The sequence below is a fragment of the Gossypium raimondii genome, chromosome 2, assembly GCF_025698545.1.
Source record: "Gossypium raimondii isolate GPD5lz chromosome 2, ASM2569854v1, whole genome shotgun sequence".
Taxonomy (NCBI): Eukaryota; Viridiplantae; Streptophyta; class Magnoliopsida; order Malvales; family Malvaceae; genus Gossypium; species Gossypium raimondii.
Window position 1 is genome coordinate 6,213,969 of NC_068566.1, and position 25,910 is coordinate 6,239,878.

At 30.9% G+C, this 25,910-nt stretch overlaps 1 protein-coding gene and 1 long non-coding RNA gene across 2 annotated transcripts; one reads left to right on the top strand and one right to left on the bottom strand.

The window, feature by feature from the left end:
* Positions 1–18,338: 18,338 nt before the first annotated feature.
* On the bottom strand, positions 18,339–19,462 carry LOC105787874 (uncharacterized). Its single transcript, XM_012614466.2, has 2 exons — positions 19,061–19,462; positions 18,339–18,955 (listed from the first exon to the last, which is right to left on the bottom strand). Exons 1-2 carry the CDS (start codon positions 19,178–19,180, stop codon positions 18,719–18,721), a joined length of 357 nt encoding a protein of 118 aa, XP_012469920.1. The 5' UTR covers positions 19,181–19,462; the 3' UTR covers positions 18,339–18,718.
* Positions 19,463–24,820: 5,358 nt separating this feature from the next.
* On the top strand, positions 24,821–25,649 carry LOC128035540 (uncharacterized). The gene is made up of 2 exons (XR_008191933.1): positions 24,821–24,985; positions 25,328–25,649. It is a non-coding gene; the product is annotated as an uncharacterized LOC128035540 (long non-coding RNA).
* The last annotated feature ends 261 nt before the right edge of the window (positions 25,650–25,910 follow it).

Sequence of the window (25,910 nt, forward strand, 5' to 3'; positions counted from 1 at the left end):
AAAACAGCTGAGTTATCCGTTTCTGGTATGGTAAGTCTGCCTATGGTGCCAATCATCATTGTTTTGGATTAAGATCTGAAACTCATATGGTAATTCTGAGAGAAATTACAGTAAGCTTTGAGTACGAGGTTGTATTGAAATTAAAGAACGTAATTCAAATTCTTGAAATATTTATTTGTCACTGTGTTTTAGAGTTTGAAAGCAACTAAGAAAGATTATTGTTGTTTGATAAGCTATCATGTGAATATAAAAATAACATTGTATGAGGTATCGTATGATTCAGTTATCAAAATCCGTAGTTTCAGGATCGAGCTTTCTAAGAAAAAGGATTCACGGGATTGAATTCATTAGAGAAGTTGAGAAGAAAATGAAAGTGATTCAATACAGATATAAACAGTTTCAGTTTGATATGACGTATAGCGAAGAACAGATCAGAATCTTAGCTCGTGAGATTAAAGAGTTGAAATCCGAGGTTATGTGAGAAATTGAGAAGGCTATGAGAAAGCAAATTTCAAATCTATTCTTTGATATGATTTTCGAGGACGAAAATCCCTAAGGGGGGAGAGTTGTAATAGCCTAATTTTAGGGTTAGTCAGAACAGTGGTTTTGGGACCACAATATGAGGTCAAAATAATTATTTTATTATTTTATTAATTTTTACAGTATGATAGAATGTTCGTGTGAAAATTTCGTAAAGAAATTTTACCGTTTGAGTGGTTAATTCAATAAAAAGGACTTAATCGCGTAAAATTGAAAAGTAGCATGCTATAAGTTAAAGTGCTTATTTGCTTTAGTTAATTAAAGGTGAGGTCCTTATGTTGTGATTTGATCATTGAATAATTGAGTGGACAAAGATGGACAACCATTAAGTGTTTTATTTATGTTTTATTAATGGACATTTTGGTAATTAAATAAATAATGGTTAATTAAATAAACCAAAACATGACATTAGTCCATCGTTTTGGTGAATGCCGAATTTCTAAAGAAAGAAAACACCATTTTTGAGGTCTCATGCATTCGACACTTGTATCTTTGATCAATGTAAGTTCTTTGCTCGGTTTTTGATGATTTTTATGTTTTTGAGATCGTTGCTTTGTAATCTAGCTAGCCCGTACCTTCGATTTCGAAACTGTTAAAGATTTTGATAGTTGCCATTGTTGAATACAGGTGTTAATTGATGCTTGATGATGAAATATGAAATTTTGATGATACTTTTACATGTTTGGTAAAGTGATTTTGAGTAAAAATGTCAATTTTGGACTAAATTGAGAAAAATGATTAATCGTGTGGTAAAAGTGTGAATAAATGAAAATTTTAGGATGTTATGGAAATAATAAAATTTGGCTAGCTTAGGTTTGTGTTTAATTTCATGAAATTTTAATTTTATGTGATAAGGACTAAATTGTAAAAATGTGAAAGTATAGGGGAAAAAGTGTAAAATTTTCCTAATGTGTAAATTGTGTTAATTTGAGTGAATTAGTGATTAAATAAGTAAATTTTGTATTAATTTAGATCAATAAAGGAAGAAATCAAAATTGGATCGAGGGAATTCGAAAGTTATTGAATAGTCGTTCCGGTCCGTTCGTGTCCGTACGAGGTAATTTCATAAGTGAATAAATGTTCTCGAATTCAAATGTATATGTTTTATATATTACCGAATTGAATTGTAGTTATATATATTGCCGAACTGAATTGAGCATGGAATGACGTGTTTCGAGCTGGAATTGATTAAATTATGACGTTCGAAAGCCCCGTACGAACTATAGGAATAGTATAGGATACATATGTCATGAAATAGGATTCCGAGATGTATTATTGTGTAAGACAACATCTGGGACATTAGCATCGATTTGTGATTAACGTGTAAGACCATGTCTGAGACATCGACATCGTATACGATTTTGTGTAAGACCCTGTCTGGGACAGTGGCATCGATATGTGATAACATGTAAGACCATATCTAACATATGGCGTTGTATGAGCTTTCCGAGCTATCCAAGTATCCTTATTGATTTCGAATGGTTCAACAGGCAATATTGATAAATGGATGACTATGTGAAAGTATATCCGATTCAGGTACATACGAAGTGTATATGTTATTCAAAAATTGAAAGGTGAGAATGTTTAAAATGACGATATGTGAAATATATGACAATGAATGAAATGAATGTATACAAATGAACGTTGTGTTACATATGCTCGTTATATGAAATTGTGGTCATATGTTCGAACATGGGAATTATGAAACATGAAACATGGTGTTGAGGTATACTAATTTGGTTTGAAATTTGGATTAGATAATTGATATAGAGATAGTGGTGTTATGATGCATGGTTAGCATATATGTGAAATGGCAAGTAAAGCATGACTTGTTTTGGTTGGTTATGTAATTAATATGTGCAAATTTAATGTATATGATTAAGCTAACGATTGCTATTCGAATTTGAAAGCATGGTTTATATGTTCATTGATAAATAAGATAATTAAAGTTACTTAATATGGTCATAAGAATTTACGAGTATGATGAATGTATATGTGGTTGAGATTTGCTAAATTCGGCCTAGTTAAATTGAATTATAAATATCATTGAGATGATTTATTTGCTTATGGCTTACTAAGCTTTCTAAGCTTACTCTGTGTGTTTTTTTCTATGTTTATAGAGTTTCAGAGACTTGCTCGAGTTGAAAGTCATAGAAGACCTCATCACACTATCCGGTTATTGCTTCGGTAAATATAAGCTTTGAGTTCTTGGTTATGTGGCATGTATAGGCTAGTTTTGATATGTTTGGTTTTGAAATTTGTATATATGTATATAGCCATGCGAAAATGGCTTGATCATGATACTAATGTTGGTATATATATTCGGTCATGTTATAAGCTTAATTTGGAGGTATGTTTCATGTTAAATATGTTTGTGATGTTGGTTATATGATTAGGCAATGAGAAATGTTAATGATGATGTATAATCGGCCATGAAAGTAGCTTATTTTGGATGTATAATTTGTCTTGTGTAAAGGTTTGAAAGTGGTAAATGATGTGTTTTTGACATAATACATATGCTCACATAAGTTAAGTTATGTATGTTTGATAGCTTGCATATTGATTGTTAAAGTACAGTTTGTGATAGTAAAAATATGAACATATATTGTAATTTATTTGATGGTCATTTAGGTACGGTTATAAATGGTACAATTAGCTTTGATTCAAATTGTGAAATTGGTTGGATTATCGGATGATAAATTTTATGACCGAATATATGGTTAAAAGATCGGTTGTGCATATGTATTTTGGAAATGGTAAAGGGTGTGTATTTATATTTGGCTAATGATAGGAAAAATATACTTATCCATGCCTATGATATGTTTTGTTCGTGATTTTGGTAATTAATGGTTAAGTTGTTAAGTTAAATGCTTGAGTTTAAAATGTGCCATATATGTGATTTAAGAATTTGGTAAATGATAGATAGGTATTTTGGATATTTATTAGTCAAGGGTATTGTAATTATGATATGATTTGATTCGACTCTTTTATATATAAAATTGGTAGTTATTATTTTGGTAAAATGTGCATAATATGGTAAAACCAAATTTTATACTTGACCATTATGTGAAGTTGTTAATGTCGTATATATATATTAACGTTTAATAAATCATGTGGTTTGGCTTGACTTAGTAAAATGTGAAGAAGTGCATAATTATAAATAGCGTTTTGGAAAGTAGTTAATGAAATAGATTTATGTGAATGGATGTCTTAATATATGATCGGTATATGAAAAAAAATTATACTTGGTTATAAGTTAAGTATTCGATTGCCATGATTCATTGGTTATAGTGTTTGAATATTAATTTGGGTAGAGTATGAATTATAGAATCGAAACACATTAGTTTGGTTTAAAATTATACTAGATGAATAGAATTGAAATGATTATATTATTTGGTACTTGAATTGAAATGAATGTTTGCTCTGAGTTGTATTTTGATCGATAATGCCTCACAACCCTAATCCGGCGACGGACACGGGTTAGGGGTGTTACAACTGTGGTCTCTAAATCGTTGGAAAAAGTGCAGGCATTTGTAACACCTCGTAACCCTAGTCCAGCGACGGGCTAGGGTTACGAGGTATTACCAAACAAAACACAGTTCAGAACAGACATTCTTTACAATTCATAGGCCCAGTAATGTATTCTCCCTTATAAAATTTTTCGAAATAAATTAATAAACCAACCTCTTATTCATACAAGTCAAAATCATTTATTCGAATCACATATCTAACCACACAGATCATGCTTTATCGAACATTCTCTGATACGAACTATATTTCAATATCTAACCATTTCTATTACATTTGCTAATTCAAAACTTTCAAGCCAAGCCATCAAATATCAAAACCAATTTGTACATGTTTCAAAATTACAAAAATCCAAGCCATATCATTAACTAAATAACAAACGTAATATTTAATAAACATTATACATACACTTGTTAAACTAATTTAGCCATATCTCGCAGTTTAATAATCATTTGCACATAAAACGTTAGGTAACTTTATACATGACCAACTAATTTTTTTTAACATCATCCAGCCATGTGCATAACACCCTAAAACCAAAAGTCATTTCTAAATTCAATTACCAAATCATAGCATTTTAAACATTCTAACCTTATGTACATTTTACTAAATCAAATTTAACCATTTTCGAATACAAATGCCAAGTCATAAAATATTTAATTTGCAAGCTAAATAACATATCTAACATGTTATATTCAACCACACACATGAACCCCATACCTAATTCGCATGCGAAATATCATGCCTATAATTCATATACACAACCAATTAATATTTTCAATAATCAATCATTCAATTAACCTCCATATCAATTAGATCATTTACATTCTTTGTCATTCAAAAATCGAGCCTAAATAGTCAAATACCATAGCCGAACATATAACTACCTATATATATATAACACATTTAATGACCATCATTGAATCAATGATTTGACCTTTTTAAAACGAACTACAAGCAAACATTAAATAGGCATACGTATTCATATCTCAAATGTCCAACAATTTGAAAAAAACAACCTTTCGGTTATCAAATTTAACTCAATAAATCATAACATCTCCATCACCCAGTCTATAAGATAAACATATTATCTCTTATCTTAACATGAAAACAATATGTCATTTATAGATATTCAAATGACCCCTTTTACCAAACCATATTATACCACTTTTCATGCTACCAAAGTGAGTTAATTAATAAGCCGAATATATACCCTACTTACCACTTCTCATTGCCAAATCATATAACCAACATCACAACATATTTACCATAAATCATACCTCTCAATTAAGCTTATAACATGGCCAAATATAATTACCAACATTTGCATCATGAACAAGCCATTTTCGCATGGCTATATACATATACAAATTTCAAAAAAATCAAATATATCAAAACTAGCCTATACATGCCACATAACCAAATCTCAAAGCGTTTATTTACCAAAATGAATACTGGATAGTGTGATGAGATCTCCCAAGACTTCCAACTCGAGCAAGTCTCTGAAACTCTATAACATAGGAAAAACACAAAGTAAGTTTTGAAAGCTTAGTAAGCCATAAGCAAATAAATCATTCCAATAATGTTTATAATTCAATTTAACTAAGCTGAATTTAACAAATCTCAACCACATATACATTCATCATAATCGTAATTTCTTAAGACCACATTAGGTAACTTCACTAGACTTAATTATGGATGGACATATAAACCGTGTTTTCAAATTTATATATCTACCATTAGCTCATTCGTAGGATTAAACTTCCACAATTTCATTACATACCAACCGAATCATGGTCATTTATTACAGTTTATTCGTAAAAATATATCAATTTCTTTTTATACACTTCCAAGCCCGAATAACCATAACAATTCACACATCAAAACCATGTTTCGTGTTTCATAATTCTCATGTCCGAAAGATAGATCCATTATTTCATATAACGAGCATATATAACACATCATTCATTATCATATATTTCATATATATCATCATTTTAATCATACTCACATTTCATATCAAAATTTCATATACAAATCATTTTTACCTAAATCATATATGGCAAAAACACAATTACAATTCTACATTTCTTATATGATTAATTTGTTCATAGTTCACTTGCTAATATTCACATCTCATTTTCACATAAATTATATAACGAATAATCATAATCATACTCACTTTCATTGCTCAAATTCATATTCATCACAAACATACCTGATTCGGATGCACAATCATATACTTATTTATTTCTCGGAATGCCCGTTGAACCGTTCGGAATCAAATAGGATACTTGGATAGCTAAAAAAAAACTCGTACAATGCCAACGTCCCAGATGTGGTCTTACATGTAATCAATATCGATATCACTGTCCCAGACAGGGTCTTACACGAAATCAAATATGATGCCGATGTCCCAGACATGGTCTTATACATAAATCTCAAATCGATGCCAATGTCCCAGACGTGGTCCTACACGATAACACATATCGGAATCCTATGTCATGACATATGTATCCTACCTATTCCTATGGTTCGTACGGGGCTTTTCGAACGTCGTAATTCTATCGATTCAAGCTCGTAACTAGTTCTCCAACTCTAAATTCAATTCGGCATACACACATATATTTACTAAAGATCAATTCAGCACATATAACATATATACATTCAAATTTAGCAGCATTTATTTACTTATGAACTTACCTCGTACGGACGCGAACGGACCGGAACAACTAATCGATAACTTCCGATTTTTCCCGATCCAAATCCGATTTCCACTTTTTTTTCCAATCTAATTAATATCAAAATTAACTTAATTATTCAATATTTCATTCAATTTTCATTCAAGAACATATAAATGGCAATTTGTATTTTAGCCCCTAACATTTTGTATTTTTCTCAATTTAGTCCTTATTTCAAAATAACATAAAATACACAAAATTTCACTAAATCCTTGTTAGGCCGAATTCTACCCATACTACTAGCAGCCCATATTTTTAGTTTATTCACACATTTAACCTTTAATTTTACACTTTTTTCAATTTAATCCTTAATACACATTTTTATCAAAAATCACTTAATTAAACATAATAATCTATCAACAAAAGTTTATATTTCATCATCAAACCACAAAAACATCAAGCTAACATCAATGGCAAATTTCAAAATCATCACCAATTCACAAAATTGAAGCATGCGCTTTAAAGAACACAAAGCAACGATCTCAAAAACGTAAAAATTATCAAAAACCAAATAAAAACTAACCTTGAATCAAGCTTCAAAAATGGCCAAACCTAGCTTAGGTTTCTTTTTTTTTCTTTAGTTTCGGTCAAAATAAGATGAGGATATGGCTTTTAAATTTGTTTGTCTTTTATAATAATAACTTTATAATATAATATATTATTATAACCTTTATAAATAATATAAAAACTATATATTATAAACATAATGCCATCCACTATCTTAATTAATGGCCTAATTTCCAATTAAGGACTTCACATTATAAAGACATTAGCAAGTTAGCACTTTACACATTAAGTAGTCAATTTCACATTTTATGCGATTAAGCCATTTTCTCAAATTAAGCATACAAACAATAAAATTAATTCACGAAACTTTCACACATGTTAATTCATGCATAATAAACACAATAAATAATATTAAGATATATTTTTTTTATTTTTTTTTGGACTCGAATTTGCGGTCCCGAAACTACTATTCCAATTAGGCTCAAAAATCGGGCTGTTACAGTATTATATCGATCTAATGGCAAATTGCACAAGTTGTTGAAGAAGTTCAGCATCAGCATGATCAACATCCTAAGTACACATGGGATGGAAGATTCTTAAGAAGGAAGAGTAAGATTGTTGTGGGATAAGATGACACTCTTAAGTAGGCTTTATTCCAGCATTTTCATGCTAACCCTATAGGAGGCTACTACCAAGCTTCTTGAAAAAGAATGGCTTCCCTACTCAACTGGAAGGGAATGACTCAAGATATCAAAATATGGATCAAGGAGTGTCCAATTTGCCAAAGATGTAAGTCTAAAAATGTAGCCTAACTAAGGCTGCTACAACCTTTACCTGTACTAGATAGAGCTTGGTCCTCTATTAGTATGGATTTCCTAAAAGGGCTTCCAAAATCTAAAGGAAAGTTTGTCATTTTGGTAGTGGTAGATCGTCTCACCAAGTTCGGCCATTTCTTGCCACTTAAACACCCTTTTATAGCTACTGTAGTGGTACAAAAGTTCTTGAACCATGTCTTCAAACTTCATGGAATGCCAGATTCTATCATCTTCGACTGAGATAAGATTTTTATCAGCAAATTTTGGCAGGATCTGTTTAGAAGGGTGGGAACTAGACTCAATCTATCCACTGCCTATCACCCAGAATCTGATGGACAGACTGAGATCCTCAACAAGTGGCTCAAAGGGTACCTAAGATCATGACTAGGGAGAGACTAGGAGACTGGTTGTTGTGGCTCCCTATGGCTAAGTGGTGGTACAACTCTACTTATCACTCAGCCATTCACACAATTCCTTATAAGGACCTTTATGGCCAATCTTCTCCACATCACATACCTTACTTGGCAGGCACATCTCCTGTGCCATCAATTGGCAGAAGCTTGCAGAAGAGGGAAACCATTAGAAAATTGTTCCAGTTTCATTTAAAACGAGCATAAGATCGAATGAGATAGCAGTCTAACAAACATAGAAGTGAGAGGCATTTCCAGGAAGGTGATTGGGTTTACCTGAAGTTGTAACCATATAGGCAACATACTATTAGAAGAATCTTGAAGCAAAAGTTATCCCCAAAGTACTTTAGTCCTTTCAAGGTACTAGCTCAAGTGGGGAAAGTGGCTTATCGTTTGCAACTTCCACCAGGGTCCAAGGTCCATCCCATATTCCATGTTCCCAACTTAAGAAACATGTGGGATCAGCCTTTATGCAAGAAGCCTTACCAGTAGTTGATGAACACGGTGCCTGGTCCAAAGAACCAGCTTGTATCCTTGAACGTTGAATAGTCAAACATGGCAACAGGGCTGTGATTGAGATGTTTGGTTGAGTGGACGAGTTCATTTCCAGGGGACGCTACATGAGAGACCCTTGAACAGCTCATGAGCAATTTTCCTCAGTTTGATCCTTGAGGTCAATGATCCATTCGAGGGGAGGGTATTTGTTATGGGATAAAATTTTGAACTTATGAAACAACAATGTTTAGTTTAAGGGAACGGTGCATAGTGATAACCTGTAAAACGAGGTGTGTTGGGTAAGTTAAACGGGGCGTTTTGGTTAGGCCTAGTCAGCAACAGTTATATTATTTTGTAACCAGCTAGTTTGTTTTTATCCGTTTTTCATTTCCTTTATTATGTTGTAAGGAATTAGCAGAAGCCAAGAAAAATACACACACGAAATTCTTCTCTTTAATTCCTCTCTTTTCTTCTTTCTCTGTTCTCAAAACCCCTCTACATTCTTCTCAAATTTACGAGCTATAACATAATTTTGTAAGCAACATTTTATTTGAAACATTTATAAATTTATTGTTACACTTACAAAGTGTTATAAAACTATAAGAATGTATTTTTCACTTCTAAAAATTAGGAATGAGCTTGATAAATTGTTGAAAATTTTATTTTATTAAAAATGATTTTTTAATATTTAATTTTTTTAAAAATGTGTTCGATAATCCTACTAGTTTTTAATTAATACAAAATTTTCACAAAAAAAAGTGTTGAATAAGATATAACTACATATCACTTAATGTTGATAATGTTAAGTTGATTTTATTTAAAAATATGTTTGAAATAAATCATCTCTTCTATATATATTTTTAAAATGTGAAATATCCAAATTATTATATTTAACTTTTATCCAAAATTATATAAAATAAAATATTATATTAATAAGGTTAAATTTAAGACATAAATTATTTAAAAAACACAAGATTTAATTTTACCAAACAACATAATTATGGTCAATATTTAATTTTATTAATAGATCAAACAACTTTTTAATATGAATTCAGTACTTATGAAATTTAGTATTAAAAATTCAACACATAATTTTTTAATTTATGAAACAATACCTAACACTAACACCATGTTTGGTTGGCATGAATGGTTATTCCATTCATACCTTATTTAGCGCAACAGTCTTATTCCATTGCTTGGTTTAACTGAATGAGTGAAACAGCCGGGTAGTATTACGGCCTCATTCCAGCCTCTCACGGAATACCCATTTCGTGCTACAACCAAAGAATAGCCATTCCAACCTTTCATTGAATAGCCACCAAATTTTTTCCCAAAAATACCCCAAACCAAAAACATCATATTAACCACAATTTCAGTTTATGAATTATAGCTATGGAAAAAAATCAAGAAGAAACAAAAATTGAAATCCAATCGTTACGATTCAATGCTTTCCCAACTTCGATTTCATCCAACAATGTTGTTTTCACAACATCAACACAAGGTCTCCTCCACTCTAACATGTTCCAAACCCAGTAATGAAATTTAGAAAACAAAACAACCCAAATTAGAAAGGAAAAAAAAACTATGATGGATGGTGGGAGATTAACAGAGGAGAGATTTGCATGTATGGATTTTTAGGACAAACTCAACAAAAAAGTTGAAAGAGTGGGTGGAGATAAAGCTTTGTAGAGGAAGATGCTTAAGAAAAAGAGAGGAGAGAACTAGATAGAACTCTAGAGAAAAGAAAAAGATAAAGGTTGATCGAGGATGGGTAGAGGCTCCAGATTAAAGAAGCAAGGCTGGGGGCAATTAGGATCCCTACAAAGCTCTAATGGTTTTATTTATTTTTCTTTATTAGTTTATGTTTTGTTTGGCTGTATTTTTTCCCACTTTATATTAAATGAATCCAGTTGTTTATATTCAAAAGAAAATTATATAATAAAATGATTTTAAATATGATTTTAGATTTATTTTAAATTTAAAAATTAAATTTATTGTTAAATAATGTTTTATTATTAAATATAAAATTTTAAATTATTTATTTTCAAATATTATTTTTGACATAATATTTATGAAGTTATTAAGAAATAAATCATATTTTTATAAATAATGTATTAATTATACTATTAGATATATTTATAATATACGTTACTAAATTATTAGCATTTAATTATAATATTAAAATTTCTAGATATATTATTTTTATTATTTTTATGAATTACATTAATTAAATTCAATTTATATGAACATTTAACAATAATTGAATAATAAAAATACTATTAGTAAATTGTATTTAATAATAATAATATTAAAATATGATTGAATTTTTTATTTTTATTTTTATAAAATTTAATAACAATAATTATCTACTTAAAAAAATTCAGCTAAGAATACTCTGGTCATTTCAGCTTTTTCCCTTATGCTATTACAACATCTATTCCATTCAACCAAACATAAAAAATATTATAGCTTTATTTCATTCCATTTAACCAAACAATTAAATTATTGATTATACCTCTGTTCCATTCCTCCAATCAAACGTGGATGAGAGTGAAGTAGAGGACCCATCTTCAATACTTGAAAGTGCAAATTTTATTTATGAAAAAATTTCAACCGGCATTTGTGTGTCTCAAATTTTTAATTTATTAAAATTTACAATATGAAAATTTAAATTTGTGTGATTTAAGTGTGAAATAAATAATATAACCACTGCTTCATTACAAAAATATCCTTTCATTTATTAAATACCCCATTATAAATTTAAAAAAATTGCTTCATTTATATCTAATCTTATTTTATATTATTAGTGAGGGACCATTTGAGATTAATCCACTATGGCAAAACTAGTATGGTTAACTTCCACTTATAAAATTGGATTAAAAGTTAGTATATCTATTAGGTTATTTTTCAAAAACAATTAATACATAAAATATGATTTACCATTTAGCTAGATGAGGTTAAAGTATTGTTATATTACAGACACAGGATTAAATTAATCTTTTATTATTAAAATGTAATATAAATATATATATTTTTGATAATTGGGAGGAAATAAGGTTTTTGGGATTGAACCTAAACTCTCATGTTTACAACATATTGCTCTTGTCACTGCACCTAAAGATTGTTGGTAACAAAATTAACAGTTAACATATGAAAAATGTATTGAGAATTATTATTTTTTCAACTGCAATTCAATTTCAAACAAAAGATTTCATTTATAAAACCATATAACCTTTACAAGTATTAACACTGTTAAACAATAAATGGTATTTTAAAACAATAAATGTTAACTTTATTCTAATTTAACCTTATTTGATTCTTTTTAATAATGCAAAGACTAAATTGACCCATTAATAGATGTATTTACCGACGATTGAATGGCTATACTTAGATTTTGTATACATATGAGACAATGAATATGCATGAAAAGACGGTAGAGAAAAGAAAATTGTTTGGTAAAACTTGTGTTACGAGGTTTTAGACATTGAAAGTTTGAGTTGGAATCTCATCTTTTGTAATTGTGGTGTTGGAATTAGTTGGATATTTTTCGGTTCTTTATCTATGATGTATTGCATTAGTTAATTCCATATTGTAATTGATAGACATATATTTGTCATTGTATCCTATTGTATTAGTGAAATTTTTAAAAAAAATGTCTACATTTTTGTTGATATAACCCAAGGGAATTTGACTTTGGGCTTATTTGAAGTAGACCAAATGTTGTTGCTGAAATGGTTGTATAGCTTTGGGCATGGGCTTGGAGCTCCTTTTTTCTTATTTGATCACAAATGGGTCTAATGTCCCTAAAAAGTGGTTTCCCAACTTTTTAATTGAACAAAGGCAATCAATCATTAATCAATAGGAATCATAGGTGGGGTTTTAGTATTAGATTCAATCTGTCACTAACTATACGACTTTATCGTTAACTATTTAATGAGAATATGTATTTAATTTAGTGAAAGAAATATAATATAAAGCTTAAATGTTCAAATCTTACATTTAAAATTCTGCGTACTACCCAGTTTAAATATTGCTTTCATCAATTCAATTGTGTAATATTTGAAAATTATATTTTGTAGTTACTCAATCATATATTTATTTTGGTATAATCATAAAAGTGTCCTCATTCATTTGAGTATTCAGGTAAAGTTCTTCCAAAATTGTCGATTTCAAGATTCCAATTTAATTACTCGAGCATATATTTATTTTGGTATAATTACAAAATATCTCCATTCATTTGAGTCTTTTCAACAATGTCGATTTCAAAATTTGAACTTAATTTAAATATCTTCTTCCAACTATTTGTTGGTGTGGGAACATATTTATAATTTTACTAGGATTATATTATACTCGTACTTGAAAGAAAATTGGGAAGAATTTTCACAGCTACTAGCAATACTTTTAACAACATTTTGCAATCTTTTCTTTCTAGAAAAAACCCTCCACATACTAAATTAAATTACACTTTTCACTATAATACACTAATTATTTAGACATTTTAACCTAACTGAAGGTGTCCAATTTTACCGTGGAAAGTCGTTTATTCAAGGCTTAAATAAGAATTTGGTGTTGTAATTACAACAGTTTTTTCGTTGATTATGATTGCATTATAGTAATCACCTCAAACATTTGGTATGTTAAAAAAACATTCCCTCACCTGAACTGTTTTCTAAATTTTAAAAAAGGTTACTTTTTCTTTTAGAAATTTTCATTTGCTTTCTTTCTTTTGTTCTTTCCTCATGGTTGTCGGAACTAGATTAAATTAATCGATTGTACAATAAGTAGGTGGTCTAATCAATTCAACCGATACCATAAAAATCAAAGGAGAATTGAACTAGTGCAAAATCAATTCAACTTAATTTAGTTTATAAAATTATTGTTTATGCTTATATTATAGATGCTTTCTTTTTTTTTTAAATTTTTATTTTGTAATGGTTGAACTAAGAACCGATTGGTCAATTCGATCATCGGTCTTGTTCTTACAATATTGTTCGCCTCAATAATTTTAATGACAAAATTTAAGAACTCTGTCAAAAAAAAACTCATCCAAACTCAATTTCTAGCAATAAAATCCAAATTTTGGTGGCTCCTTTCTCGCTTTTAAACTTCGATTTATATTCTTTTCTTATCCCGATTCAAAACCCATGTATTATTTTCCCCAAAAACATTTTTTTGCACTCTTTTTCTTTGATTTGTAAAATCAAAACCTCAACTTTTCAAAAAGAAGAAAATGCAAATTGGGAGTTTGTTCAAATACAACACTTTCTATTTCCAATCTAATGAGAAAATCTCATACACAAAACCTTTAATCCCATATGCGAGACTGGAGTTAAGAAAATTTCATGACAAGTTTCTTGGATTAGAAATCCAAAATGTACATTCAATACACCACCACTTCAACCACTTCTTCTCCAACAAATGACAAGTAAGCTCAAGGTTAGGTTGAAAGATCATTTGGCCTTTGATTGGGTCACATAAATAGCCTATTGGGATTGATGGTTGAAGAAGAAGAAGAAGAAGAAGAAGAAGAGAATAAACAGAAAATAAAATAAAAATATTTCTTTATTTTTCTAATTTAATTATAAATATATAATTAACTTGTTAATTTAATTTAACTTTTAAAAAAGGTACCACATGTTATGATATTATTAGCTAATGGATTTTTAATGGAGGTAACACCTATGGTGATTACTACAATAGAATTATAATTTATGTACCACTTTTGATCAAAAGATCTTTAGGCACTTAATGGAAAAAGTGCTATTTGGAGCTAATTTTATATTTTAGCATTTATTGCGGGTAAATTTGAAGTATATGTAAGTTTTGAAAAAAAAATTGGGTTTTAGGTCAAATTTTGTGATATTTAGGGAAATAGGCCGATTTGAAAATAAGTGGACGTGTTTCTTATTTCTCTCTCCTATTTTTTTTTTTTTTTTGTGTTTGATGTTGGAAATTTGGGGAGAAAAAATTATTTGTGTTTGTGTTTAAGGTAGACATTGTGATAGTTTTAAGGTATATTTGAGCTCACGGTGATTCACACATTTCAACTGTCGTGTCGGGATGGAAATATCACCTTAGAAGCCCATTGCATTGCAACTTAGGCTCCAAGTTTACTGTGCTTATACGGTCACGGGTTGAAGTTTCATGATACCGGAAGAGGATGTTTTATAAACCCCATACATAAGTTTGACACCATAATCATTGGGAAAAACAAATGAACTTTCCAGTATAATCAATTTATTCTTTTTCTCCATCTTTACCAAAAACAATATCATTAACCTAATTGTCTGAAACCTGTGACAAAGTTGGATTCAAGAGGACTTTCAGGGAGGAGTGACTGTGGTGGTGGAGAGAAGATAAAACTCGAGTCGAGGCGGTAGCGGTTGTAATTATTAATGAGTTATTTAATCACAATAACTTCTATCGGCCCAAAAGGACTTTTATCTTTTCTCCACCGTCACAGCCACTCCTCCCCCTGAAAGTTCTCTTTCCCCCAAGTCCTTCACAAGTTTCGGATAAGGAGGTTGAGGATACTACTTGGTAGAGATAGAGAAAAAGAATAAGCTGATTATATTGAAAAACCCCTTAGTTTTTCCCTATGATTATAGTCTCAAACTTATGTATGGGGTTTATAAAGCATAACCACCTTAAAACTATCACAATGTCCCCCTCAAATACAAACACAAATAAATATTTTCGTCCAAAAATTTCAACACTCAACCAAAAGAAAAACAATTACGAGAGAATTTTTTTTATTTTATACAGAACGGTATCCGAGAGAGTTGATGGAGTAGCAGGGAGCAAAACCCCCTTTATATAGGCAATCGGGGGGAAATTTGAAAAAAAAAAACAATGTGGGAGCCCAATCTAAAAATTATCTTGGGATTCTTGTGTTCTGAGAATTTTTCACGAGTTAGGGTTAAGGTTGAAAAAGAGAGGGAAAGAAAACGCCCTACAAAACGTGTTTTTAGCTGAGGTGGCAGAATGTTCTCTGAAAGCGCACCGCAGCCTGTAGGACGCGCTCTCAGCCTGTATGGCAAACAAGTTAGCTGAAAACGCATCCTACAAGGCGCGTTTTCAGAGAACATCCTACAGGGGGCATTTTCTTTTCTCCTATTTTTAACCCTAACCTATGAAAAATTCCCAAAACCATAGCCCTAACCCTAAATCAAAGATTCTTGGGCCAAAGAATCCTGAATAAAATTCAGACATCACATTCCAAAAATTTTTTTAAAAACTCTTAGGAGACGTGTTTTCTAAAAACTACTCAGAATTGTCATGTCTAATCTTTTCCAATATTTTGAAGTTATGTTTGATATCTAGGGGTAGTATTTGCTATAAAATGAGCCACTATTCTGTTGGAGAACTTCCATACTGGAATTTCGAGCATATTGTTTTCATAAGAAGATTTGCATAAGGAAAAGATTGTTTATGTTAAAGACCTGAATTTCAAAAATCAACCTAACTAAATTAGTTCAAGTAAGTTTCACTGTTGTTTTTTTTGGATAATTCGTACTCTTTTTGTAACACCCTTAACCCGTCTTCGTTGTCGAATTAGGGTGACCGAGCATTACTATAAAATTTTTAACATTCAACATCAAAACATTAACAATATGCAAATTTCAAGTTAATATTTGATAACATAATTCTATTATAGCAAAAAATACCTTTACGGGTCTTAAATCGAGCCTATATGGTCCTAAAAATAGTTTAGGAACAACTCGGAATGAATCAGAAAGTTTAGGAAAAAGTTCAAAAGTTTGAAAACAGGGGTCACACGGCCGTGTGAGCATTCAAAATATGGGACACACAATCGTGTCTCTACCCGTGTAACTCACTGACTTGGGTCACACGACCGTGTCGCAGGCCGTGTGCCAGACCATGTGAATCGTGCACCTGAAAATAATGTGACACACGACCGTGTGGGATGGCCGTGTGTGGCACATGGACGTGTGACAGCCCATGTCTCAGGCCGTGTGCAGCCCAAATTACCCTTAAAACAAGCCATTTCAAAAACCATTAATCCAATATTAAAATAAAAAATAATATATTCACCAATAGAATATTGATTACCTTAAATAAATTTGCATCTTAAAAAGACAACTACTGCTGGTGAGAAAAATACAGTAGAGTAGACTTTTTCATCTTCCTGACTGATCCGAGGAGACCCACATAAAAATATCTCATGGCATGGGCTAAAAAGTTCACAAAGGCATCAAATACTAGCTTGAAAGAATTTTTAGAGCTGGAAATATTCAAGTTACAGCCTATAGATACAGTTGAAATGGTTGGCATCATTTGAGACTATTTTCAAACTGTGGGTGGCCTACATGTGCCCCCACTGGTCTTTTCATTTTAAGCAATGGCTCTTGCAATTCCCAGTTGGGCGTTGGAGATCTACAGGAAACTAATGTGTGGGAACCCACACTTTAAAATCCATTATTTGCCTTCAATAATTCATGTAGAATGTTTGGGGGAGGGGGGTTCTTTTATCTGTCTTATACAACTTGTAATGGGTGTGTACTAGATTTCAAAACATTTGCCAAATAATTAAAAATTTATTTAAACAAAATCACAGCAAATAGTATATCATTAAATTAGCCTTGAAGTTTAAATTTTCTCATGTTCTTTTCATGGCCAGTTGTGACACAAGGGAACCTTTAACTTTCAGTGGCAATGACCTCATGATTATTAGCAAGTAGAAGGATTAGCCATCTAGTCTTTTTTTTTTTTTTTAGTTTTATAAGTTGTATGTGATTGATATTTTAATAAATTGATCGTCGGACTCTTTCTACATCAGACGAAACAGTTAAATATTTTTTAATGAAATTATAAAATTAAATTATTTTTCATATTCATTTCATGTTTCATAAAATTAATTTTTACGAGATTTATGATCGTCTTTCTTAACAATATTATCTTGAAGAATTTATTAAAAGTGCAATTTACCTATACACTCATCGTTAGTACAAGTCAAAGAGTTTAATGCAATGTGCCTATACACTATTGGGAAGAGTCTGCTTTTCCAAACAGGTTCAGCATAGCTGCTAAATTAGATAATTAAGAACAAAATGATTAAGGACGTAATAATTGAAGAAAAAAATTTTGAAAGTTCATTTCATCGATCATACAGCTTTGCTGATAAGGCCTTGAACAGTCCCATAATGAATAAGACCATATTTTGATTGATCCGGCCGGTCGTTTTATTGAATTTCCATTGATAACTCGCAGGTCAATTTTTCAAATGCAATGCTTTGGTCCAGTATAGTTGCTTGGACAGTTAGATGGATGAAGAAAGGCAATAAAGGAAAAAAAATATTATTAAATAAAAACTCTAACATCAATAAATTAATATATATAATCAATTACATTGAGAAACAAATACATACTTTTCCCCTATATCACACTTACATAAAAATCACCATACATATCCATGATTTTGGGAGGCAGACCCTTTGGTGAACCTCTTCAAGACTCACTTATTAGGAGCAGAATCAATTATTTTTCTTGCACGTATACATAATTCATGATGAATCTATATATATACATGTACATATATATATATGTAATTATAAGATCCTTAAACCTGCCTTGCCTTGTCTTGCCTTGAGCAGCTGTTGACAAGGGGTTTAGTAGTGATTTTCCTTTTATTAAGTCATACACTTGATGAAGATGTGAATCCTTAGCCTTTCCTTGGGTAAAAAGAATTATCATAAGATGGCTGAGAAGCCATTTTTGTAGTGTTATCATGGTGCCTGTTAGACTTCCTGTTGAATGAACTATATCTGCCTTGCCTATGCTTCCTTCTAGGATGTGATGCCTTTGGGATAAAAACTCCAGTGCCTTTGCTTTCTCTTCTGCAGATTTGTTCTTGGAGATATGGAGATTGTGTTATTGGATAATTTGCTGCAGAAAATGTCTGCAAAAAGTTTTGACAGGACAAAAATTTCAATCCATGAAGCTGTGAAGTTAATAATACCAGAAAATCCATGAAAAAGAAACATATGTAGATGGTTATAAAAACCTGGAAGGAAACTGAAGGACATGTTGAAACTGGGTCTTCATCATCCATGATTAGCAAAGAGATTTGCTTGCTCAAGTCTGCAAAAAACAGATCATCTTCAAGCTCAACAGCCACTTCCATGTCTGTCCTCGAAAGCTAGAGAGTCTTATGAGAGTGGGGTTTTTGGCAAGTAACCAAGAAAGGAAATGTTTAGTCTCTCCCGAGCCATGGGGGTTATAAATAAAAGAACAGCTAGAAAAGAGATGGGTGAGTTAAAAGGCAGATAGGAGGAGGGGGGAAGTGCATGTGGGGTGGTGGGGTCTTTTAATGGCAGTTAGCCAATCTGGCTAAGTCCCCACAAGAATCATGAAGCAGCGTTATGATGTTATCCAGTAGGGGGAAGAAGAGATAAAAGAGTAGCAGCAAGCAAAGCATAGCAAAGGCAAAGAGATAGCCCACACCCAGATATCTAATCCCAAATCATCACTAGCATGCATGGGTGTAACTAGGTCAGCCTCACTTCCTTTATCCTTTTTTACATCTCTAAGGAAACAAGGTATGGCTCAAAATTCATAGTCCAACCCCAATACAAGGGATATACACTACTTGCAAAACCCAATTGAATGAACGCTTGCCCATAACTGGTCTCAACTAGTATCTAGATAGCTAGATACTGCTGTCTTTTGTCATGGTTTAAGCTAAAGGACAGTCAAACTCAGTAACCAGAGGATCTAAGAGCTTTGTTGTAGGGCCATTGCTTTAATTACTTTAGAATTTGAGACTTGTTTTTGTAGAGCTCCACAGAATTTGAGGGGTCGTTTGTCAATGCAACTAGCTTATTTGTAATTTACAGTTTTAAATCATATAAGCAGTGAATTAATTGTGTTATGATTCTTTGACATTGAGCATTTCATTGTCATCTTCGTTTGAACTTTAACACATAATTTATCTCTAATCCCAACATAAAATAGAAACAAATCATGCAAAAAAATTTCTTTTGCATTGCGGAACATAATTTTCAAGCAGCCAAAGAGGGACTGAATTAAATGCATTAAGATAACCAAGGATATTCAAGTAAAGGGTAAACTACATCATTAGTTACTAAATTATGGGTAAGTTTTCATTTTTATCACTTATCTAAGAAAAATTACAATCTGATTACTAAACTATTCAAAAGTTTTCATTTAAGTCACTAAACTATTCAAAAGTTTTTATTTTAAGTCATTGAACTATTCAAAAGTTTTTACTTAAGTCACTGGGCTGTTAAGTTTTTTCTTCTTTTAAGTTCCGCTAGTGAGCTCCAACCAACGACAACCAGTACGGTAGATTAGTACCCATTGACGAGTAGAAGAACATATCTCAGATCCAAGTCAATCTAACAGCCAATGTCGGAGATTGTAGAAAAAAATTGTTTAAATTTTGGTTCCTAAATTCATGATGTCTAAAGTTGTTTTATAAAAAAAAAAAAAACTAAACTGTAAAAGAGAAGGGAAAAGAAAGCTTTCAATTTATACAGGCAGTGCGAGTAGAGAAAGCCATATAACATCGATTTTAACACTCTAGTGACTTAAACGAAAATTTTTGAATAATTCAATGACCAAATTATAACTTTTTATAATAAAATGACTAAAACCAAAACCTACCTAAAATTTAGTGACTAATACTGTAGTTTACCCTTGTTTAAAATTGTTCATGGTACTGCAAATGCAAGTACTGGCAATATCACACTTACTAAGGGCTTGTTTAGTGGTGCTTAAAAAAAGCACTTCTGACTTCAAAAGTACTTTTGGAAAAAAAGCTATGCTAAACAAGTTAATTTTGGCTGAAATTTTTAGTTTTTCATAAGTGTTTTTCAAAAGCACTTCTAAAAAGAAGAAGTTAAAATTTTTAACTTTTTCTCTTCTAAAAGTACTTTTAGTGCTTAATTACTTTTTCACCCCTCCAATAACGTAGTACTTTCCTCTTTTTTGTGCTTAATTACAAATGTGTTAAAATCATTAATTAAAATAAAAATATTTTTAAAATACTAATTACAAATATTTAATGGTTATATTTAAATATTTAAAATATAGTTTATATATTCTAATTAAATTTTATAAATAATTAATATTTATTGTTTAAAATATTTAAAATTTATATTTCATATATTAAAATATTAACAAGTTATAATAATTTTTATATTCTTACTCAAATATAATAAAATTAACTAATTTAAATATTATTGAAATGTATATTTATTACTTAATAATAATATGTCTAAAATGAATATTTTATTTCTCAAAAGTACTTTTTGACAGCAATGCTAAACACTCAAATTTTAAACCAAACTTTTTAAAAATACTATTTCACTACACTTTTTAAAAACATTACTAAACTAGTGTTAAGGAAAGGCAGTACTTGAATTATGAGGGGGGATGATTTTGGTCCACACGGTTTTGATGGTTGGCTAAGGCACCTATGCCCAGCGCCCATCTGCTGTATATTATGAACCTTGGATCCTTCTTTAATCCTCCATTTCCAACCCCGGCCCCCCATTTTTCCATAACAATGATGTTAAAATCATTAAACTTTTGTTGTTTATTTATAGCATTAAATGAAGGTAATCAACATGTTGAAGTGGTCGTTGCTGTTTGCTGGTGGCAAATTTGAACTATTTCTTTCTATTTTCCGTACCAGCAGCAAACATTTATGATTGGGTTTTCTGCAGCAAAAAGATTGCCTTTTGGATTTGGTTGATATAATCATGGAGGGAAGAAAAATAATTGAAATTTATGTTATCCCAGTGTATGTGTTTTTTTTCATAGTAATTATATTTAATATCTATGAGGATGAGATGTTCAAAATTAAATATATGTTCCTAGTTTGAATGCAGGTAGCTTGCTGTTTTTTATCTGAGAGAATAATTATTATGATCATTTTATGGTGATTATTATTATGTCACAATTATGGATTTTTGGTTTATTTTATTGTATTCATTTCAGGAATCAAGTACATCCAATGCTAAAATCGATATAAAGTATTTAAACTATATGTACTCAAGTATAACAAACATGATATTAATATATTTCGTTAAAATTCAAACTTTGAAAATATCATATAATAAAAGAAGGTTACCATACGACATTAGGCCACAATTTAAAACATAATTTACTCCAAGATTTACTATACATGATATAAAGTATAAGTATTAATATATAATTGAACTTTTAAGTTGTGACTTGTTAGTTGAGTGTTCACCTTCTTCGTTAATAACTTAAATTCGAATCATAACTGTACTAAAATAGAGTACTAATACATAATTTTATAAAATATATCTTATATTTTCTGACTTTGAAGACCTCACCCATTTGCTTGTGGATCGTTAGTGAAAGCATCGTTTATGCTTGCAGTAGAAGTGGCCGATTGGACCACTGTTGGTGCTGGAGTAAGCAACAGCGAGGATCATGAAAGGAGAGATATAAAGAGAAGAAAAGATTTTTTTTGTCAAAGGAGAAGATGAAATAATGAACATTTTTAGAAAAAATAAAAGAAGAAGCTTTATAGTAAAAGTAAATAAAGAAAAAGAGAAAAAAAGAAACATGGGTGATCAGAGAAGATCACTGGACGAGCGACGGCGATGGAGGACTGGCGACAGCAAACTCTAAAAGGATGGAAAAGTTTTTGAGAGTTTCTGACGATGGAAGCTTGAAAAAAGGGAAAGTCGTGGTTTAATTTTATTTGGGATAAAAGAACAAAGCTTAGAAGAAGAAAAGTGAAGTTTAATGGAAGAGAGAGACTTATGAATTTTATATTGACTTATAAATTATTTTTTTGTGAAACAAACATAGAAAAATATTTTTTGTAAAATTTTTTACACGTAAACGAACGAATCTTTTATTCTTTTAATTTTTGTATTCTTTTCTTTTTAAAGTTATTAATTTTTTCTTTTCTTTTCTTTTCTTAATTAGAAAACATAAAGGTGTATTTGTTCCCAAATCCTTGGTTGAATTACAAAAGAAAAAATAGAAAAAATTTTAAATGCCACGTGTCACATTTTAATTGGATTATGTGTCTTGACATGTTAGAGAATTAACAACGTTATTCACAAGCATTACATTGATAAACGACATTAAAGTTCAAGTACCAAAATCAATTTTTTGAAAGTTTAGTTACCACATCTGGCATTAAGCTTTACATATACAAACAACTATGTTTTTATTTTTTGAATAATCTCATTATAAGTTCTGATCATATTATATATATTCTTTGTCGAAACCATTTTTTTAATATTTGAAAAATGGGTATCGATTTTGAAAATGGAAATTGGAGCCGCCGCCGATCTTTTATTGTGGTGTGATCGGATCACCTTGAAAATAATTTTAGGTTTGCGAATTTTCGAGAAAACAAGTTCGGGAGTCGATTACGCACGAGGAAGGGTTAGCACCCTCGTGACTCCCAAAATTGGTACCGATTTGATTGTTTAATGTCTTAATGTCGAAATTTTGAAAAGATTTTAAAATACGATCCTTTTACTTTGAATGAGTTGGAAGATAAGACTCATTTATTTTAAAGAAAATTGTTACACTCAGTAAGTTAGAGTGCGACATTTCAAATCCTCAAAATTAAACTTATCCTTTGATTTTTAAAACCTATGCGTTTTGAGAAGAATATCCGATTATTTGGGTCCAATGAGAAAATCAAAACCCAGTAAGTTAGGGTTCGATTTCACCAAATTCCTAAATATCGAACATTGCCTTTTATTTTTTAAAATCCTCGTCTCGAGAAAATAACATGTCATATCCAATGCGTTAGGACACAACGTGTCGAATTCCCAAGAATGGGTTTTTATTTGAAATTTGTATGTTTTTAAAAAAATCTCGATTATTTAGATTCCACGAGGAAAATTGGAACCCAATATGTTAGGGCTCAATTCTCTCGAGGATTCCAAATACCGGGTATAGCTATCTTGAAAATCTTTAAACGAAATGTTTAAATACTTTGATGAAATCAAATATAATATAAAAAAATGAAATATTAATGTGCATCCTGAAACAACAATTAGTAAGCGAAAATATATATTAATAATCATCGATAACCTATGAATATGAATAAACAACCTAACACATTCACAAATAATAATCTCACATCATATTCCATGCAAAAATAATTATCAACATTCCAAACAATCGTAAGCCTTAACAACTAAAACAAGAGAAGAAAACAAATAAATAAAATAGATTCCAAAGTTGCCTTGCAAAATAGAAACATCAAAGGATATATGTAAGACTTAAAATATAAAAAGTGTGATGAATTTAAATAATACTAATATATATGATACATGATAAATTTAAAAATATGATATGTAATAAATTTATATCATTAATAATAATATATTATAAGGCAATCCTATTTAAAGTAATAATGCCGCATATATAAAAATAACTTAAAACATTAATATAAAATAATATGAGATAACAATATTGAGTTCGATTTGTAAGAAAAATATCAGATGCGTTAATGTGATGGAAAATAAAATCAAAAAAGAATCAAACGCACCACTGGATCAACGTGAAACAAATAGCAAAATATAGAGCTCAATTAAAAAAGGTGAGAAAACGATTTTGAAAACATCAGAAAAAAATGGGGATCAATTTCGCAAAAATCCCTCCCTCCACATGATACGCGGATCTAACGCATCCGGGTCGGATCATCGGGCATAGGCCTATACGGTGTCGTTTTGAAGCCACTGACATAGGCTTAAAACGGCACCGTTTCTTGAACTATATAAAACGGTAAATAAACCCTAAAATTTGAAGCAAATATCCTTCCACCATTTTAGTCTCAGCCGCAAGTGTGAAACGCTTCCCCTCTCCACCGTTTCTAGCTTTACCGATTTGCTCTCAGAACCTCTGCCCATACTTCGATCACGGCGAAGGGAGCAGAGATCTGACGGCCTAAAACTGGAAGGTAAGTCTCTCCCCTGCTTCTTTTTATTTTATATGCTTATGTATGTGTTTATAACAAAACAAAGAACAAAAGAAAGAAGAACGATAAAAATAAAAAACAGAATCGCAAAGAGAGAAAGAAACCTTTGTTGTATTGATTTTTTTTTAGTTTGTTTTTTTTTTACAATCTATGCCTCTTACATTGTTTTTGGCTTCCTATATAGCCGAGTTACAGAAAAAAGGAAAAAGAAATCCTAAAAGAAAAATCAACGAACCAATCCCAAAAATCCCCTCTGTTCCCTTTTCTGTCCATTTTTTGGTCGCTCCCTTCGTGTGTATTTCTGCTGTTGCTGGTTGTGTGCAGGTGTACGGGCGTACGAGGGCCAGCTGGGACGTGGCGTGGCTCGTGTGAGGCATCGCGCGTGGTGGGCACGCGACGGGGAGGCATGCGGCGCCAAGAGGGTTAAGGAACCCTAGGTTTTTTCAGATTTGTTTGATTTTTTGGGCTTGATTTGGGTTAAGGGTTTTGGGCCTTATTGGGTTTGTTTAATTTTGGGCTTGGTTTGTTAAGCATTGGGTCCGGGCAAAAGTTGGGCCCTACACTCTTTTTTACACAATTCCTAAAACTACCTATAACTCCTCTTTAACTTATATATAAAAGGATAATGCGCTTCAATATACTCAAACTCACGTTCTCCTGTATTAACAATAATACTCATGTCAATCAAATTACTCAATTGACAATTTATTTGTTTCTTAAATATACATAATTAAATATACGTAGCATGTTATAAATATTACATCATGTCAATATATGTCATTCTCATTCAAATCATGTTATATATGTAGCATGTGATGATTAAATAATAAAAATTAATTAAGTATTTCATTAATTATTAAATTTATGGATGATTGATTTTTTTCTATAAATGTGATAGTTTACTTTT

What these genes read in the sequence shown, in the direction of transcription:
- LOC105787874 (XM_012614466.2), bottom strand. Translation starts at nt 19,180, where the DNA reads ATGGAAGTGGCTGTTGAGCTTGAAGATGATCTGTTTTTTGCAGACTTG. An exon ending in GTCCTTCAGTTTCCTTCCAG is followed by an intron (nt 18,956 to 19,060) that starts GTTTTTATAACC and finishes AACTTTTTGCAG; the next exon opens with ACATTTTCTGCAGCAAATTA.